Genomic DNA, 20,690 nt, shown 5'->3' on the forward strand with positions numbered 1-20,690 from the left:
ATGACGGGGGACACTAGTTTTTCAGGTTTTTTTATAGGCTATACATAACAAATAGTTTGCCTTCAACATGTTCAAGTACATACAGTACATACATGGAATCCATATTTCAAGAATGACCTCAATATTCTTGAAGGTCTCAACATGAAATATATTGATAACAGAACAGTCATTTGTCATTTTCGTAGCCTCCATGAATATACAAACAAGAAAACAGCGGTACCACCATCCCCTGCCACGGGGTACAGTAGAAGTTGGTTTGTTCATATGAGAGTGAATATAAACTATAAAAAAGAGTCCCATAAAGCCTGAAGAAGAGATAGGCACTTGGGCTGCTTTATGTCATCAGAAACAATGATTAAAAGTGAAATTAATACACAGAAAATGTCCTCCCTCTGGAAAACTCATTCTTGATAATTATCTCTTAGATACGCTAACTTCAGTACTTTCTGAGAAAACTTGTCCACATTGCAGACACTGTACATCAAGTAAGATCGCATGGATCAAGGACTGTTACTCTATAAAACAATAATTGATGGGACCAATTTTCAAACTCTGTCTTGACAAGTATATCTTAGATAAGCGTGCAAACATTTCTTCATTTAACTTCAGTAGTTTCTGAGAAAACTTGTCCCCATTTCACGCAGTATGCACTAAGCTGAAAAGCACGGAGGAAGGGCCGTAAGAGATTTATGTCAACAATTTTCGAACTCATTTGTGATCATGACCAGTAACATCAACGTGTAAATTTCATTTCTCTGACTTTCAAACTCTGAGAGTTTTTTAGAAAATGTGTCCCTTTTGACAAGGACAGAACTATGCAAGGATACTCCGCCCCACTTCGTGGCAGGGGATAATAATCAGTTCAAAGAAACCACTCATTCAACATCTACCCCAGAACCCCCAGTGCGACTCTCTCCTCCTTCCTCTACTGAAGACCAACCACCTATCCTTGTACCCGACACACACACACTCACTCACTCGTCCTACTTCAAAACACTACCCCAGAAAACATTCCTATCCCTCTGAGAGCCAAGGTGAGGAGAAGTGGGGGTGATTTGGTAGATGCAGGGGTAGTTTGATAGACGTGGGGGTAGTTAGATAGAGATGGGGGTTGGTTGGTAGACGTGGGGGTAGTTTGATAGAGGTGGGGGTTGGTTGGTAGAGATAGGGGTAGTTTAATAGACGTGGGGGTTGGTTGGTAGACGTGGGAGTAGTTTGATAGAGGTGGGGGTTGGTTGGTAGAGATAGGGGTAGTTTGATAGACGTGGGGGTTGGTTGGAAGATGTGGGGGTTGGTTGGTAGACGTGGTGGTAGTTTGATAGACGTGGGGGTTGGTTGGTAGAGATAGGGGTAGTTTGATAGACGTGGGGGTTGGTTGGTAGAGATAGGGGTAGTTTAATAGACGTGGGGGTAGTTCGATAGACGTGGGGGTAGTTCGATAGATGTGGGGGTAGTTCGGTAGACTCGGGGGTAGGTCGGTAGACCTGGGGGTAGTTCGGTAGACTCGGGGGTAGTTCGGTAGACCTGGGGGTAGTTCGGTAGAGGTGGGGGTAGTTCGGTAGACATGGGGGTAGTTCGGTAGACCTGGGGGTAGTTCGGTAGACCTGGGGGTAGTTCGGTAGACCTTGGGGTAGTTCGGTAGACGTGGCGGTAGTTCAGTAGACCTGTGGGTAGTTCGGTAGACGTGGCAGTAGTCTGGTAGACCTGGGGGTTGTTCAGCATGAGGAGAACCAACCAGTACAGTGGTCACCATCACAACAGTCAGAAAATAAACTGCAACTATTAGTACTTGATTCAAAATACCCACTCTAAAATGAAACAAATGTTTGTGGTTACATCCTTTAATAAATATTTATTTCTATTCTATACGCAGCCAAGAGTTCATGCAACAGTAATACTAAACAACCCAGTCCAGTTTGCTGTTTGTGGTGGCATTAAGACATATGATTTCATAGAGGCCAACTACATCATTAATTATAAAACACAGGATAATGAAATTTGACTTAAAAGTCATTAAAAATGAATTTAGACTCGCCTAGACCCAGCAAACATTTAACCACTGAAAAGTACTGGGTATTCAAGTCAAGTACTTCCCCAGTTACAGAGTGGTTCACTTCTACAGGCTTAGTCCGTACAGGAGTCTGAAGAATGGAAAAAGCTCTCCTAGTCATACATGTGTTTTAATATTAGATTCCTACAGGGATTATTTTGAAAAAAAACAAAAACATGAATGGTTTAGTAAATACAAGGGTTGTTAAACATTAACATATTTCCTGTTTTGTTAACCAAAAGTCTAGTGAGGTAATGCCAACTACCAATGGAAGAAACTGTCATCCATTTAGTACCATAGAACTAAGGACAAATGATGTGAATCTAGAAGTTAATACCTTGTCACAGCCCCACATTTGGTTGGTTGGTCCAGTGAGTGAGTTAAAATTTAAAGTTGCATCAGGCTTTTTCAAGGTAAGACATTACTTCAAAATAGACCACATAAACTTTCAATGATTTCACAAGAAGGGGCTCATGTTTCTGGAGAATGCTTTTTTCAGAATCGTAAACTAGATTCAACAAATAGGGAGTGTAGCGTAAATATGGTATCTGGAAATGAACAGTTCCCAGGGCACACTATCCACCTTCAGACTGTTACATTGTCAGGGGTGTAAAGACACACTTTGTTGTGTCACGATACCTATGTCAGTACTATAGCAGGGCCGTGTAAGGCTGCACTATACCTGAAATACTGGACATGTTACAACATGGTGTGGAAACATTTGAATAGCAGGTTGGCCTGTTTCAAACGAGGAGGAAATAGTATTTCACAATTTTTGCTTATTCCTTTTTACATATTATGTTTATGATATTTTTGTGTCTTGATGTATCAATACATGAACTACCAATACCATATTTGTACAGAGAATTGCGATGCACAGAACACAATGTGAATTGCTACACCCCTATTGTCAATACTGATATTCCTCCTGACTACAGACAAGCATTAAACTGTTTCATGCAACTTCAAACAATGATCCTGTATTCAAAAACATAGAATATGTACATTCCAATGCAGAATTCAAACAGGTTTTATTAAAGTACAAAATTTGAAAGAACCCCAAGCCATCCTACATACGAGTGTCCAAACACCTGTCAGAGCGGACATCCCAGTGTATCTAACGACCCGGTCTCCAGCAGCTTCAGGCACACTAGCAGATAAATAGCAAATAAATCAATCCAACTTGTGACAACAGGAGACAAGTATATGTCTTCCATCTAAACATAACATCTATCTCCGCTCCCTGAAAACAGGTAGCAGTAGCAGTAGCAGGATGGCTGGAGTCGGCAGGCATGCTTTTCTCAGTGTAAGGAGCTCTATGTTTAACAGATTTCAAGATCAATGAAGATAGGTAGTTTCAAATTCCTTATAGTTACAGCCATAATCTCAGGGTGTTAAATTCCTTGTACAAGAGTTGCCAATTTTTGGCATGATTAAGATCATAATAACACAGCTAAAGTAAGCTCTTGGTGGCACACAGAAATGTTTTTTAACAAAATATTACATAACATGAAGCTAGTAATAAATACACTTCCTCAAGTCAACTGGACAAACACATGAACTAAATTCACAACGGGATCCACAAAATAAACCTGGGGATTGGAGATAGAAAAAAGTATTATCGGTCTCAATATCAAGGAAGGGGCAAACTTTCCAAATTATTCCTGCTTATCTAGTTATCTAGTTCATGGTAAGATGACAGTCACCAATAGTGAAGATGGATCAGAAGTAGTATTCTGGTTGGCACACTAAATGCCAAAGGGCACACTTAATACTGCTTAACACCCTTCATACCCTGTAGCACATCTGATAAAACACATTCTGCCAGCGTACCTCTACTGATCACAATGCAAACATTATTGCTTAAACATGCACTCATAGTAATTTTCCTTTTCAAATATTGTAAATGCTATCACTATCAACATTTCCATGTCAATTTGTTTTTTGGAAAGTTGAGGTACACAACTAATGTTTCCACTTTGATCAACTAATAACCATCCAACGTTGATGCCATGATGGTGCCGGGATGTCACACTCCGACGTGACCATCCAACGTTGATGCCATAATGGTGCCGAGATGTCATACTCCGACGTGACCATCCTTGTGATGCCATAATTGTGCCGGGATGACACACTCTGACGTGACCATCCTTGTGATGCCATAATGGTGCTGGGATGTCATACTCCGACGTGACCATCCTTGTGATGCCTTAATGGTGCCGGGATGTCATACTCTGACGTGACCATCCTCGTGATGCCATAATGGTGCCGGGATGTGACACTCTGACGTGACCAACCTCGTGATGCCATAATGGTGCCAGGATGACACACTCTGAAGTGACCATCCTCGTGATGCCATAATGGTGCCGGGATGACACACTCCGACGTGACCATCCTCCTGATGCAATAATGGTGCCGGGATGACACACTCCGACGTGACCATCCTCCTGATGCCATAATGGTACCAGGATGTCACTCTGACGTGACCATCCTCGTGATGCCATAATGGTGCCGGGATGTGACCCTCAGACGTGACCATCCTTGTGATGCCTTAATGGTGCCGGGATGTCATACTCCGACGTGACCATCCTTGTGATGCCTTAATGGTGCCGGGATGTCATACTCCGACGTGACCATCCTTGTGATGCCATAATGGTGCTGGGATGTGACACTCCGACGTGACCATCCTTGTGATGCCATAATGGTGCCGGGATGTCACTCCGACGTGACCATCCTCGTGATGCCTTAATGGTGCCGGGATGTGACACTCCGAAGTGACCATCCTCGTGATACCATAATGGTGCCGGGATGTGACACTCCGACGTGACCATCCTTGTGATGCCCAAGTCAGGTGGTTGTGGTGTTACACATATAGATGATGGCCACAGACAGTAAGCCAGGAGGTAAAATGCAAGTGTGTATCTTTGATAAATTGTCTAAGATTCTCCAATATATTGCATCATGTCTGCCACATATGTTGTCTAAGCACAAGGATACAATTCAGTTCACTCAAAACACAGTCATCCTTTAGCATTCTAAGTCAGGTTCTACCCAACTGTTCTGTCCATCACAAGTTGTAAGTTGTAAGACTATACACTAGTGTCATATTGAACATGTTGAACTTAACAATAACATTAATGCAGGACACTTTCACGTTTATCCAACACCTTCATTCAGATTCTCCTACATTATCTTCTTGATATCTACACCACTATGGAGTCCTCTGTCAGTCCCATACTCCATCTGTTCATGTACTCAATGCGTTTTCAAGTGAAACTTTCACCGATATTGGATACAAAATACAGAGCTACAGACAAGCAGCATATTTGTGTAAAATACACCCCAAAAATATTCAAAACCCAATCAATTTCAATTAACTTGCGTACAGAAACGCATGCATTAAATGAAAAACACAAATTTATAAAAACAGCACCCGTAAATACCCAATGTAGCTTTTTCAGGATGCGTACAAAGGAGCGAATTTCCGAAACAAAATTACGAGCTAATTTACTTTCCGAGTCAACCCTATATATTTAGAACAGTTATATACATCTAAAACATTATTTAATTTTTTTTAATCTGAAAATGTGCACTAATTTTAGGAAAAACCTAATAGAGTGATGAATAATAGATGAGTGAAAAAATATTGGTTACCCAATGAAAAATGTAGTAACCCAATTAAAATAGAAACACTGGAGTAAAAACTCAATTGCTCAAAAAGTTATCTGGAGCTCTGCAAAATAGCAATCGTGACAAAACAAGTATTTCTTAGTCTGTGTTATGTCGGAAGTTAACAGAACTCGGTAGTTTCTCTCGGCAGAGTACTGTGACACTCTGATATTGTGGAGCACTATTGACAGACAAGATGTATTTCTGACCTAGCAAATTGTGCCTAAGCAGAGTTCTCAAACTAATAGGATAACATAAATGGGAGATGTGAAGACTCAGAGACTCTGAGACTGCTGGAAATCAGGCTCTCATTCTATCTACTTCCCATTTTTCATCCATGAATATCAAGTCTGGATGAATGTACAGGTCTTAAGGGGCAGTGACAGTCCAATGCTTGCATATTCCGTGAGTCCTGCTGAAGACCAGCCTTCTTCATGACGACCTAACACTTCACTTTGCTATCTGCAAGCTCATCTGGACATGGCAGAACTCTTGCGAACTTGTAAGCATCACCTTAAACCTCACCCTTAAATTACCTGGGTACTGTCAACAGTTTTCATAATTAAAAAAAACCCGTTATCAGCAATCTAGACAATTCTTTTCCCCAGCCAAGTTTTGCTATTTCAATTTCACCTATACGAGAGCAACTTTTCACATTTCACAACCATGCCAACAGTTCAAATGGAAAGATTTGTGCTGAGAAAGCCACTCGGAAATTCAAAGCTCTCTACATGATCCAGGTACACCTCTAAATACAGCCTGCCGATGGAGACATATCGACAGCGGTAGAAACTAACAGTTTCAATCCACTAGTCCTTATAATGATAGCATATAGCAAAACCTTTAAAAATGTCAAAATTCTACAAGTCCTTAGGATACCTTTACTATTGGGCAGTTTGGCAAGGACTACAGGACTAGTGCCAATTTCTAACCCTGATCGCTAGAGACATATGATACATGTTGTGCCTTTAACTTCTTGTAAGTATCCATGGAGTCTGGGCACTGACTTCCAACCCTGTATAATTATTTCATGACGAGCTGGTAAAAGTGAAGTCAGGGGACATGTATTGCATTGTTACGGTCCCATCATGTTAATGAAGTACTCACCTGAATAGGTACACCTTCTTGTGGTCGGCGTCATACCCGTTTCTGTTGACTCGTTAACACGTAGAAGCTCATCTGTAATGAGAAGCAGCTATTTAGTTAGCATCAGTTATATATTCATCATACCTGAATAGAAATTAATCAAAGAGAAAACATCTTAAAAAATTAGTATCACAAATTATGTTTATACCAAGAGAGTCCAAATGAAAAATATTGAAACACTTTACAAAATTAAATAAGAATTATTTTCTGTGGACAATACTCAAAATTTAGGGTTTAGGAACAAATTGAAGGAAATAATCTAACAGGCTTTTCATATCATTACAACCTTAACTTAGTTAACAAAACACAAGCAGAAAAACTTAAATCAAAACAGAACCGAACTCACTCTTACAATATCCAGCTCCAAACCTAGTTTTCAAATTAAAATAACTCAAATAGAACTAGCCCCCCCGATATTGGTGTTGATTAGTGAATGAAGGCAAAGGTAAGCTAAATTCCCCTATGCTGCCGAGTACAGCACCCCTACCCTCCCTCCAGGGCTGAGCAGGCAGGCAGTTTAACACAATTACAAGGGCTCACCCTAGAGTCCTACAGTCTATTGGTAATAAAGAGTTGAAGCCACATTTCCTATGATCGGACATAGATCATTTTAAGAGTCAAGTGCTGCACTTCCGTCAGTGATAATCACATCACCGATGTCTACATAGCTGTCGGAACAAGTAGCTTGGCGCTCCACTCCAATAACCTGCCGTCCCCTGGATCTGACAGGAGCGTGATAAGATCATTAGAGACATTGGTCTCATACACAGCTGAGTATGGTTAGACAGAGCAAACCATACAAACTCCCTTTCTCTATTTTCATCACTAATTATGTCATATTTATCCTCAATATTAAATAAAGCCTGCCGGATAATAGTGACGGCAAACCATTTACATCACATACCAAAGTGAATTATATTCCTTCATGTTTTCAAATCAACTCCATCTGTGAAGGCCTGCTATACTGATTTACTATTTTAGAAAAAATCATTATAAACAATTAACTAACCATTACAAATAGAAAGAAGCCTTTCAAAATATTCTTCAAAGAAAGAAGAAAATGTTCCTTTATAAATTGTATTTAAGGCATAATTTGAGGTAACATTCACCAACTCCATGTAAAGCTTATCACTCAGATGATATATTGCTGATGTGATGTCAACTTTTAATTCTCTCACCAAGTATATTATCAAACAGTTACAGACTACAAAAGTGTCCAAAGTGCAACAATGATTTTCAACCTAATATAACAAGGAAGATGACCATCTGAGAAGAGCTGTAGACGATGTATGGTGATCTCATTACAAGAGATTGATGATCATGTATGTAAATGGTCCTATTTAAAAAATTAATGGAATATTGAATTTCTGTCAAGTTACCAAATAATTCATCCTTAACTCTGTTTTACCGAAATGGTCTATTTGTACAGAGGACACAAGTTGACAAAAATAAAAATATTGATAAACACAAAATCAATAAATAATCGGGGGTTTTCCTGATCACATCTTAAAATAATTATTTCAAGACTAAGAAAATCAATCTGCAATTTACATAGCATAACAAAACTGTCCTTGAGTGCAGGAATGCCTCTCATAATTACTAGAATGGTAATTTCAAAATTGTGTTTTATTGACGAATACATTTATCCTGTTAACGGATTGAGTTAAAAGCAAATCTCAGCACTAACAAAAATAAGAGAGTATTTCAAATATGTCTCATCAACCTTGAAGTTTAAAATCAGCGACTTCAAAACCACAGGCTTCTTGAAACACAAGGATTGAAAGCGAGCCCTTCGTATTCCATGTTTTCTTATCACTTGAGTAAACTGATTTTTTTAGGATTTAAGGGCAATCTATCGTCGTTGAGTAGTGTATTAATCGAGGCTCAGTGGCTCTTCAGTTAGTACGCATAGAGGCCTGGGCTAAACGGAGCGTGGCATGCTTTCTCTAGCTTGGCTATCCCCAAATATTGTTTGGTGTTCATTCGGGTGAATAACCTATTTAAAATATGCCGCAAATCTAACTTATATGAGAAAGACGTTGATTGTGAATATCACGAGTCAGCTCTACCGCTGTGTATTCCTGTGTAAACATGAGGATGGTTTAACAAACTCACTTACCACATCACAAATTGCTGGAATTTCAATGTAAACAAAATGGGTTTTTAAACTAATAAATAACAACATGTGTGGACTGACACATTCATTGCACACGTAGTATTTCCAGTGAGACACTGTATCAAAGAGGTCATCATCCTGGAGCCCATCATTTGAAGAACTCGATTCTTAGTATGTGGTTTGAAATATAAATATAATCATCTGTAGTTACATATATTGTGACACTGTTACAATTATCTAACAAATAGGAACTATGTCTATTTGATTAGAACATAATTTCAAGTGTTCTGTTCATGAAATTTTCTGCAACTTAGAGGAAGGTAGTTTCTACACCAATACAAACCATTGGATAAATGTTATATCATTTAATATCCAAACCTTGGTTGCATGTTTTATTTATACAATGTTCTTTTTGACTAGTAGAGTCAAAGGTAGTGTTCTTTCTCTTCCTATAGCATTGCATCATAGAGCTGGTGATAAAAATTGCATTTTTGGTTATACTTGCCTCAGGTATAGCGTATCCTTAAATGTTGACTATTATTTCTTGTAGGGGATATATTTAAACAATCACGAGGAACCTAAATATTAATAAATTCCTGTAGATCTTTTTCATCTTAGCAATCATTGTAAACATGTCTGTTACAATGAAAGTCATTTTAATTTGAAGATTTAAATAATATCAAAACACGACTGTGTTTGAAAAATCCAACATTTATTTAATTTTGAAATCAAAACAATTCTGTTGAACTACACATGACTGTTAAATCGAGAAATAAAATAATCAATAATAATGTCGATATGCAGTTTAATTAATTTTTAATTTTTCCCCTCACCTGTAATTTTTACTCGTTCAATCTGTTCGTGTGTTCGAGTTTGGTCTGCGACCGTGGTATCTGAAAGAAAGCAGTCGGGTTGGTAAAAGCCCAGAGATGAAGTCACGCCAATATGCTGGCAAGACATGTGATAAACAGTGTAAGAGCTCTACTGGCGCCACACTATAATTGCTTGTCTGTTGGGAGGCTTAGCCTACGAGACGTGTGTCCAGTCGAATTCAGACCCGAGACTCCCAGCCTACGGCGGGTTACTGCATTTAGAACACAGTCTCAAAACTAAGTGGAAAAAAATAAAGAAGTTATGAAGTATTTTTGAAATTACCCGCTGTAAGAATGCCGAGCATGGGGTCTACTATTTAGCCATTGATGTTATCATTAATTCAGTCCGACTGTGGCCCGTCAAGAGAAATCAGCTTACCCGTAATTTACAACAATCGCAAGTTTTACCTAATAAGCCTATAGCTCGACGTGGGAAAATGTTACAATTCGAAGATAATCAATAAAATATGCGTAAACTTTTCCAGATTCGGAACGCTGAGAAAAAAATGTTTCGTTTACTATAACAATACTTGTCAAAATTTGACAGCGAGTTGTTTTGAAGCAATTCGCGAATTGAATTTGTTGCGTTTTGCGTTTAGATTGAATCACAAGCGAGATGCAGCCTGAAAGTACCACGAGGTTGCTCTCAAGAATGTGTAATTCACAAGAAAACGACAAAATACAAGATTTGTAAATTTTGACGCAATGTGAAAAGGAATACGCGGTCGCCTGACAAGCGTCTCATAGCGGCCCCTCGTCAATGTTAGACAAATAACTAAGTTATGTACATACATAAGAGAGCGTTGTCGAGAAAAGGCAAAGTCTTGGAGTGTTATATTATGATAAACCTTGGGTCTAAACCTTGCATTCAACCACTCATAGCACAAGTAAAAACAAATATGGCCGCGCTGAGCGGAGGTCGCTGACGGGGCGGTGAGGACTGACATCATACCTGGTTTGAGAAGCAGACTCCAATGATACGGGTTACAACAGACGTAGCCTGGATCATTCACGGTATTGCAACAAGACAATCTTTTCAATTCTGCCTCTTGGCTAAGGTCCGGCCATCGCCAAAGTCGACAACACAGGTTGTGATGAGAGAACGACCGCCGTCCGACTCGAACGTGTTCTTTCGGTAACAACACACATTCCGTATTTTCACCACCCTTGCTTTCAACAGACTGGACAAGGATATCCAGCTGTTTTTCCTTGAGTCTTTTGAGCATTGTGTGGGCCACAGATTTTAATTCCAATTCCTCTGGAGTTTCAGTCGCACTTTGGGTTTCATCGTTAATAAGACGGTGTTTCCACAGCCGTTTCACGAGGGAGTGTCTTTTAGACCGAAACATACAGCATAAGGCATAGGTTATCCCACGCTATGCCTAGCATCATAGCCGCCAACACTCCACTACAGTCTCCCAACTTGCTCTACACTATTGGTAAATAACAACAACGATCACCCTTGATCCTTCCAACCCAACCGGTGAAATGTGCTCACATTTGCCTGGCTGTAGGCTCACTGACCAGCAAACAACTCCCACGATATACTCCCATTGAATCCTCCACAGAATCAACCCAAAACACACGTTAACTCCTTTTTTTCCTTCCTCGGTCCTGTTACTGAAAATATTTCACAATAAACAGTTGAAATCCAACAATTTGTTGCCTTCTTCTACGTAAACCCTCATAACACTGCAATGTACAGTGGCCACAGCCGAGTCGACTACACCTTCAGGGTAGACAGGTAAAACTACCTCAGTGGGTCACTGTCAAGTCACCTCTGCACGCAGAAAGGGATAATTCCGCCTTGCATATGCGCACATACAACTAAGAACAGTTGATTAGGTTCCGTAATGAGCATGATCTTATAAATGCACGATTTTATGTTAAAACAACAACCACCACCTCCCCTTTGTCATTGCTAAGTAAACCCTTCTCACTCTCATACGGCTTCACAAAAGCTGCACGCTGATTGGCCAAGATGTAGCACGTGGGTGTCTAGACTTTTTGGCGCGGCTGATGTCGACTATGATTGTTGCGCAAATAACATATCAAATTACTGCTTCTATCGGCCTAACTTGAGTTCGAAGCAAGTATTTTCCATGGGACAGTGTTTTAGAGAGCACAATTTTCATTTTGAAGTGCAATTTGCTATGGATATAACCGTGTGAGAGAAGAAAGTGTGTGGCTACTTCTCGCTATCTCGCCATGTTTACGGCTAGCTGAACACATGGTCGAAGGACGTGCCGCCTCAGGGAGAAATCATTGTGCGAAACGGTCCCCCACCGTTGTCGCATCTTACCCCTTTATCTTGTAGACTCGGACGTAGCTTTACCTGGGAGATCGTATTACCTACCAGAAGCCCGAGATTTCTATGAGTTGGCTCGCCATGGACTTAGTAGATTTGTGATAACGTCATATCAATGTGTTACACACCCTCCTTCTATCACAAAGTGGATTCGTCTGTTTCTTGACTTCAAGCAGACGACAGATTTCAGCTTGCGATACATACCACTAGAGGATACAGCGCAGAGGTTTATGAACCGCAAATTCGCGATTCTTCCAAGGAATATTCGTTTATAACCATAATTCTATTTACGAACTTGTTTTAATTCTCTTACTGAAATTGCAGATTTAAATCCAGATTTAACACGAAATGAGTCGAATCTCGTTTTCAGGTAGACCAACTGTCTCAACCGAGAAAGTTGACTTTTGGCATGACGAGACATTAAAATAGTGACCCCAGTTAATTCGCATGGTTTAACTACCCTCTTCTGAGTCCAGGCGAACAAGGGGGCTGGCTGGCGACCTACAGAGTACGTTTAATGACGCTGTATGCCTGCAGGGACTATATATCATACGAAGGTAGAAGTAGCGTCACAACAGCGACCCACTGACGCCACTGCACACTAGAGGAGCCACGGCCAACACGCCGGGACCGCTCGCACGCCAAGATTTATCGTCGGCCTGTCACACGCTCCTGCCTCGGTATAACGCGCATGTTTACGCCTGTTTGGACATATTATGACCCGTTTGTTTATAGGGAGTGAATTTCAGCTAACCCTTGGTGAATTACAGTTTTGGAGGTTAATAAATCGAGCTTGGACGCCACTTGTCTAGACTCCCGCTGAGTAAAACAAAGTAAAATGGCCAAAGTTCACGCTGCGATGCTCCGTGGTTTCGCTTAATTTATTTTGTTTACTTATTTATCTATTTTTAGAGAATAAAATATGGAAATCATGTTTGTAATAATGTTTGATTTCTCCACATGGGCTTTTTTGTGTCGTTATGATTGTGAATAATAACACTCTAACTAATAACAGGAGCATTAGACCAAGAGATGCTGGTAATAAACAACCGCCGAGTGTGGTTACGGACAATTGAACGATGCACAATCGGGATTGGTTTCACTGAAAAAACGGGTGTACAAACAGTACAACAACCCCCACCCCCCCCCCCCCCCCCCCCCCCCTCCCTAGTAGACGATATCATTTTCTGTAGGAGTCGACATTGGGGATTGGCTGGCTTTACAAGGTTTGGTAACTTGCCGTCGACTCCCCTGTGGAGTTTCCGGGGAAGAATTGGTCCCAAGTGTGCTCTCCATGCTTTTCCCGCAGTGTTGACGCAGATTGTCTAGTTACATATTGTCTGAATTGTGCATCATACCCCGACACCATGGCTTTGGTATAGTTAACGGCATCAGCCACATGGTCCCTCTGATCCAGATTCGATAATATTACATGTGGGCCATCGGGATAAATCTGTAACACTCCCACTGTTCGCATGGCACTTTCCCCGTTGTCGAACTATAATTCATAATAATATAAATATACGATTACTTTTTTCTTTTACTTCAGAATTTCGATCTATATATTAGTATTCAATATGGCCACAGCTACTAATAATAAGTATTCTTTGTTTGTTGTTTAACGCCACACTCCGCAATTCCAGGTACCTGACGGTGGTGTGTAAATAATCCGTCTTGACGGACAATCCAGTGATCAATATCATGAGCACTGATATATGCAAATGGGATACGACACATAGACATTCCATCAACCAAGTCGTCGAACATACGATCCACAGTTGGGTCGCTTGAGACCTTTATCCTGAACTGTGAGGGGAGGTGGTATGGGGTACTAATGCCGATTTTATAATGCTAGTCCACTGAGATTCCATACCGCAGTTTAACATGAATACCAAACTCAGACACCATACACTGACTCCGAGCCAACCAGTCCTTGTTTTATCCTCTTAATGCCGAGCGCCAGGCAGGGTAACAACAAGTACTATCTTTAACGTATTTTGGTATGACGCAGCCGGGGACCGGGCACACGACCTACCGCTCTCCGGGCGGACGCTCTACGACTGGACCACGGAAACGGTCTCCCTGACCTGTAACCACCACATAGGAAACACGTATGCCTATCGTCAGGGGTTTTACAGCAACCTTCAGGTAATTTCTCTATTTGTCAAATGTTCCCTCAGAATCGGTATCCATTACGTCAAACTTCTGGGTCAGTGAGTATTGGATGGCTAACAATGACTGCAGAGTATGGGTACTGATCACGGTTCTAATGTGGCTTGGAGAGAGAGAGAGAGAGAGAGAGAGAGAGACATGTTAAACCCATGTAAGTGTAACGACACTGCGTATTTAACCCATATGGCCTCTTCAGCTCCAGCTTTTATCGAATTAACAAAATAATGACCTGGACAATTTTTTAACAAAACATTATGCTTCAGACTATTGAAAAAAATTGTTTGCCACAAAAATAACATCGATTTAAGGTGTTCAATAAATTATTCAAGCTGATAGTTGTAACTAAAAAAACATATCTGGTCTTGCAACTGAAGCTGAAAAAATGTCCACACACACACACATACACACACACACAGAATATCAAATGGTCGGTCCTTTAACTGAAGGAATGTAGCCATCACAGTCATACTGCAGTGAGTATTGTACAAGAGCGCTATATATACTATACAACATGCTTATAGTAACTTGTTGACATGATTGTATACATCGTAATATTTGAGTTTACGCAAGATCTGACACACTTTAGGCAGGACAAAATTTAGAAACTGCCCCCACGGAAGTGAAAATATCTTGAATACCCTAGGAAAAATAAATGTCTTCGATACACCACTAGCTGTTGAAAGAGCACTGAATGTTACCCCGCATGGTCGCAAGTACTGGGTCACGTCGTATGAATCAAAGACGACATTTAGAGGATATTATATAATCCGTTTCTGTATTTCAACACATGCATGTCACTTTCCAGGTATGTACATATACGCACCCCCTTAAACCTAAATTGCCTTGGCCATTTTCGAATCAAGGACAGCAAAATTGACAGCTTGTCAAATGTATATTTCATGGCACCTGTTCGCTGATTTTTTGTTTCCCAGACGTATAAACTTCATACAACAAATTTCCTACATCTTTATTCCCCTCTCAGCTCAACGATACGCTTTTAACGGCGTTCAGCATATTTGCGATCCACAAACGGTTTCGTCATCACCGCATTCTTGGCTTAGCGTGACTGCGCGTTATAGCGAGGTGTAACGGAAGACAGTTAGGTGTGCTCATGAAGGTGTGTTTCCGAGCGGACGTTAGTATTGTTTCTACACATATACTTCGTTTTTTCCCTTTTTTGAAATTCAAATTCTGGAATAGTAATGAAACGAAAATGATTTAGAATGATATAAGGTGAAGGTTCGTCAACACGTCTTGGATTTCGCTTTTGACGGACAATATAAATGTCTTACTTGAGGCTCCGCGTTTCTGTAATGATTTAATTCTGAATAAACTTGCTTGTTTATAACACGCATACAGATCTTGAAGCAGTAACTGAAATAGTTGAATATATTGACTGATATCTCCTAAAGCAAACGAATTAAGCAAATGCATCCTTGTAAGTCAGATGGATGTTGAAAAAGACGCATTCAAAAATGTTAAGATGAATTTTAAGGATTCGAGATTTAGAACTGAAAATGAAACTTAAGAATGAATACTACTAATATAACAAGCATGAAGTACTCACACGCCCCGTCACTATTACATGGCCGGGGGTGTGCAAGGCAAAACATATGGTACGGTTTTCAAGATCTGCTCCGGAAAGGAGAACTACCACCATTTTCGGTCTAAGTCAAAGTCGTTGCTATGTATGGAAACTCGAAAAATAAATTTTGTAAAAATCCCAAACTATCAAGCCACCAGTTCAACACTAGACCTATCTATGTGCCAGGTTTGGTTAAGATATATCTCATGTTTTTTTTAGTTCTGCTCCGGAAGCGAAACGTGACGGGTGGACGGACAGCACCCATTCCTATATCCTCTGGGAATATGTTTCTGTTTTGTCTCAAACTCGAATAATTATATCATCATTATCATTATGACCAGAGAGAGAACCAAATGGTTAATGCGTTCTTCACATTGCAGTCCGGTACACAAACGCTTAGCCCGTGAGAGTTATTTTAAAAGGAGTCCTAGTGAGATGGGAGATTAAGATGGAAAATCTAGACTTGCTTCTATAAAGTCTATAGCACTGCAATGAGTGCTGGGCGAAAGGAAAAGTAATATGATTCAGGGACTGTGACATACTAGGCAGTCCTCGTTCTGTTGTACACACACACACACTATATATATATATATATATATATATATATATATATATATATATACAAGTACATGTATGTTGGCGTACGTTGTTAGCAGCGTAAACACCGACGTGGCCGTGAGAGCTGGAACGTCGTTTGTCTCACATAACCCCAGTAATATATATTACTGGGGTTATGTGAGACATACGACGTTCCATATATGTATATATTGTTATGTATATGTTCGGATCCATGTGTTTCTGAAGGTGAAGCCCCGGGGGTGAGAGAGAATAGGTCCAAGTATACCCGTGCTTGTCTTAGGAAGTGACTACACTGGGGGTCAGGCGGTCAGCCTGTGACTGAGGTGTTGTGCCTACCCGATCACGTGGGTTGTTGATATTTGCTCTGTCACTAAATTTTGGGATGCTCCAAGCTCGATTATGTACAGACCGCCGTGATAAAACGGGAATAATGCTGACTGCGGCATTAAATAATATTTACTCACGTTACATTTATAGGTTTATGTTCCGATAAATGAAAAACTAATAACGTAAATACGACATCGTTCAGCCGCCGCATCGGCACACACACAATTCACGCACAAATTTGAAAATAACATGGACAAACAAGTCATACCCTTGTGTTGAATTATTGAAATACAATTAAATTTATTGAACTAACTAACAAGTGACCAGCTCCCTTCCAATCTTTGTCTAATTCCCAACCATCATCTCCACTTTCCTTCACAAGCATCCCGTATCACCTCTGCTCCTGGGGTGGAGAGCGCGTAACAGCAAATACCTGGTGGAAAACTCGCAGTCTACAATGAATTACGGCGTGAATATTTCACCCTAATGAAACAGGACGTTATCAGTAAAGCCTGTCTGATACGATAAGTATATTAATGTGATATGTCAGTGTGATCTACGCGTTCTGTGACGTAATCAGGCGACTGTCGAGAGTTATTACACACCTCCGACAACCGTCCGCCACAGGCAAATACCCACAATGCCTTGCGGCTGTTTGCCTTCCGTTACGTAATAACATAACAGCGCCGGTGGCTGTTGAGATATCAGACGGAATAATAGACTAAAACTGCCTCAGGACCAATATATATTCAGTTAGACTGCCATTGGCTTGAAAGAATTGATTTGTTTGGATACAATGTGCATACGTTATCGTTGAGTGAGGGCGAAAGAATAAAGGATCATTTCATCTCAATGACAAAATTCAAGCAAGGTATAATTTCCAATGAATTTATTAACCAAAAATACTTCTTGTTTTTGTCTCGTCCCGGATCTGTCATAAATAACAACGGGTGTCATATTTCGCCCATTTATTTACACAAGAGCAGGTAACTCCAAAAATATTTCTGAAGCGGTATTCTGGGACAATGGACTTAAACTGTTTTCCCAATATGTCGCCTACTTGCGATTTGTCTGCTCTTGCACCGAAAAGTAGGGGGAAATATTATGTCTGGTACAATTAAAGTCGCGGAAATACCCCCTTTCTATATGTCTGTTCACTTTACACATTCTGTTTATAAGCAGCTTCCACCTTCTATAGTGGCTACACAGAGCGTCTGTTCAGGGAGCAGAACGTCGATGATTTAAGACTTTATATAAAACAAGGACTGGTCGTCTCCGAGTCCGTACACTGTGTCTGAGTAGGTATCTGAATGGTATCTGAATTGACTAGCTTTACTAACTAGTACAAACACACACACACACACACACACACACACACACACACACACGTGTGTACACACTCTCTCACACATACGCACGCACGCACGCACGCACGCGCGTCGCTATAATAAGTAACATGTACTTGAACCCATTTCACCTCACCATTCTTTTATGGAAAAGCTATGATGCTGCTCAAGGACTATTTATCAACAGAAATAATCCAGTGCAAGAACTGAGAGATCTCTGCACACCCATTTGATGTTCTACAACCTTGCAACAATATAATTTTTGTGGCAGGCATTTCTTTTTCAACAGTCTCAAGCACGATTATTTTCTGGAAGATATTTTTATAATAAAATTCCATCCCTTACTCCCCGAATATCAAATGGTCGGTCCCTAACATTGTACAATAGCATCTTTACGACCGCCACGGGGAGAAGTGTGTGGGGTGGACTGTATATACTGAACAGACTTGTCCCCCCAGGACCTCACGTCACGGAGACTCAGTCAGCCCGCAACACCTCGCCCGGCAGACAACGTCGTCCCCTAATCCGATTAGTCTCTGACGCCGCCGTACAAAAACACTAGATCAGATTATCCTTGACGTTTTCATCTATAATTACAGTATCATTCTTCATAAGTAGAATCAGCCAGCGGACTTTCTAATACCCCGCTTTCATGTTGAGGGAATGTTGGCTCTTTGGAATGAGGACTTGAAGAATGGTATATACTGATTTGGCGGCGTTTTGGTTAAAAGGATATCACGAGTGATATATTTTATACTGATTTGGCACTTTGGTTATAAGGGTATCAGGAGTGATATATATATAAGAAATTCACAAATTAGTTATGATGATACGAAGATGACACATACAATCAAACAAGCCACCACATCCACTTAATCGACTCTTAAAACAAGCACAGGACCTAGATCCATTAATGATTAAATTCAGAACAAGACTGGAGTATAATCAGTCTCGATTATCTTCGGAAAGATTGCATAGGGCGTCAAGGGCCAGTTTCAATGAAAATGAAAATAGGTGATGACACCAGGTGTTCGCGAAATGGGTTCGCATGTCCTCCTCTGCCGGTGGCACCCGCCCCACATACTATTTGCATTAGAAGAAAGCGTTTGTCGCCGCACACAACATTACTCAGACGGGTCATGTCTGGTTATCACTATTTGGAGTGAGTGAGTAATATTGCGTAACGAAGCCGCATCAGCACTATTCGCGGCGCAAACCAATATGTTTTGGTTAGCGGTCACGCCGAAGACCCGGGTTCGATTCCCCGCATGGATACAAGATGTGAAGCCCATTACTTGTGTTCCCCACCGCTGAGTTGCTGGTATATTGCCAAAACTCACTCAATCACTCTGGCTGAAGCGTACACGCCCTTTCCCCAAAAATGCATAGTCGTCAGTCTGAACATGCTTCCAATTCACCTGTACAGAAAATCTCAGCATTAGAAACATTTAAATTACACGTAAAGATCGGCACAGAGGTGTCAAATCATACTAAATAATTGTCATTTACATAATTTTACAAGTCAATTTTTTCCCTTCAATTAAATTCCGTTGTCATAATGTGCATTAAATAAACTAATAATTTACCATAATCAGTTCAAAGGTTTTCGTAACACAAACGAAATCTTATTATATGAATGGAGGTCGTGTCAAAAAATACAGAAAAAACTATGTAACGAATCACAAGATCTGAGCCATTGAACAGAAAGGTCGTAAATCTTGGACGTTAATTTGTCCACTTCATTGAATCTATTTGAATACACTGAAATGACAAGTGGAGTCACGGTCTCACATACTTGTCCTATGTGAGGATTACTGACACACTGAACAACAAAACTTCCAACAGTTTGTTCGGCCATTGTTACCAACGACTTTTACGACATCAGTTTACGACATTGGTTTACGGCTTCGTCTCGCCATCACTTGTGTTTTTTGACACCAGGTTACGCTGCCAGGATTTAACACCGACTACGATGGGCAATTGTTTGGCCCTTATGAATTGGTGTCCACTTCGCAGACTGACCAATGCATTGTTTACCAACCCGTAATGTCGCGCCTGTCTGTCTGAGTGGTTAATCACGTGACGCGACTGCGCGTGCGTCGTATTGTTTTCGGCAGACGCTTCCCGCTGTGCGTGAGATTTTGCGAGGCTTGAGCGACGTGTAGAGAGGTTGTGAACTGTAGAACGCGACTCCTCTACCCGCCTTAATGAGCGGGTTTGCGCAGCCCGACTGTTAGCCACTGGACGCACAATGGCTGTCATTAATTGGGGCAATGGTCGAATTTAATACAGGCGACAAGATGTCCTGGGTTTGTGGCTCACATCTGCTGGTACAGTTTCAGTAAGGCAGGACACAGTTATTACAACAGTGTAGACATGACAAGCGGGTACTCCAACAATAGCCCATGCCCCCTTAACTCAGGCAGGAATACTACAATTACTCTGTCAATAGTCTTGATTATGCTCAGAACTGTAATTTATAATGTAGGTCAACACGGGTGTAAGGAGTTGGTAGGCACT

General features: G+C 40.7%; 1 protein-coding gene across 1 annotated transcript in view; it reads right to left on the reverse strand.

Annotated features, from left to right (window-relative positions):
* LOC124115124 (mothers against decapentaplegic homolog 6-like) overlaps positions 1 to 11,771 on the reverse strand; it is a 38,963-nt gene extending 27,192 nt beyond the window's left edge. Inside the window, exons 1-3 of the mRNA XM_046475952.2 lie at positions 10,806 to 11,771; positions 9,815 to 9,874; positions 6,827 to 6,898 (exon numbers count right to left, since the gene is read on the reverse strand). Coding sequence (XP_046331908.1) covers positions 6,827 to 6,898; positions 9,815 to 9,874; positions 10,806 to 11,202 — 529 coding nt within the window. The 5' untranslated portion in view covers positions 11,203 to 11,771. The remainder of the gene's footprint in view (positions 1 to 6,826; positions 6,899 to 9,814; positions 9,875 to 10,805) is intronic.
* Between the last annotated feature and the right edge of the window lie 8,919 nt (positions 11,772 to 20,690).

This window comes from Haliotis rufescens, unplaced genomic scaffold (assembly GCF_023055435.1).
Source record: "Haliotis rufescens isolate VD_foot unplaced genomic scaffold, xgHalRufe1.0.p SCAF_14, whole genome shotgun sequence".
NCBI lineage: Eukaryota > Metazoa > Mollusca > Gastropoda > Lepetellida > Haliotidae > Haliotis > Haliotis rufescens.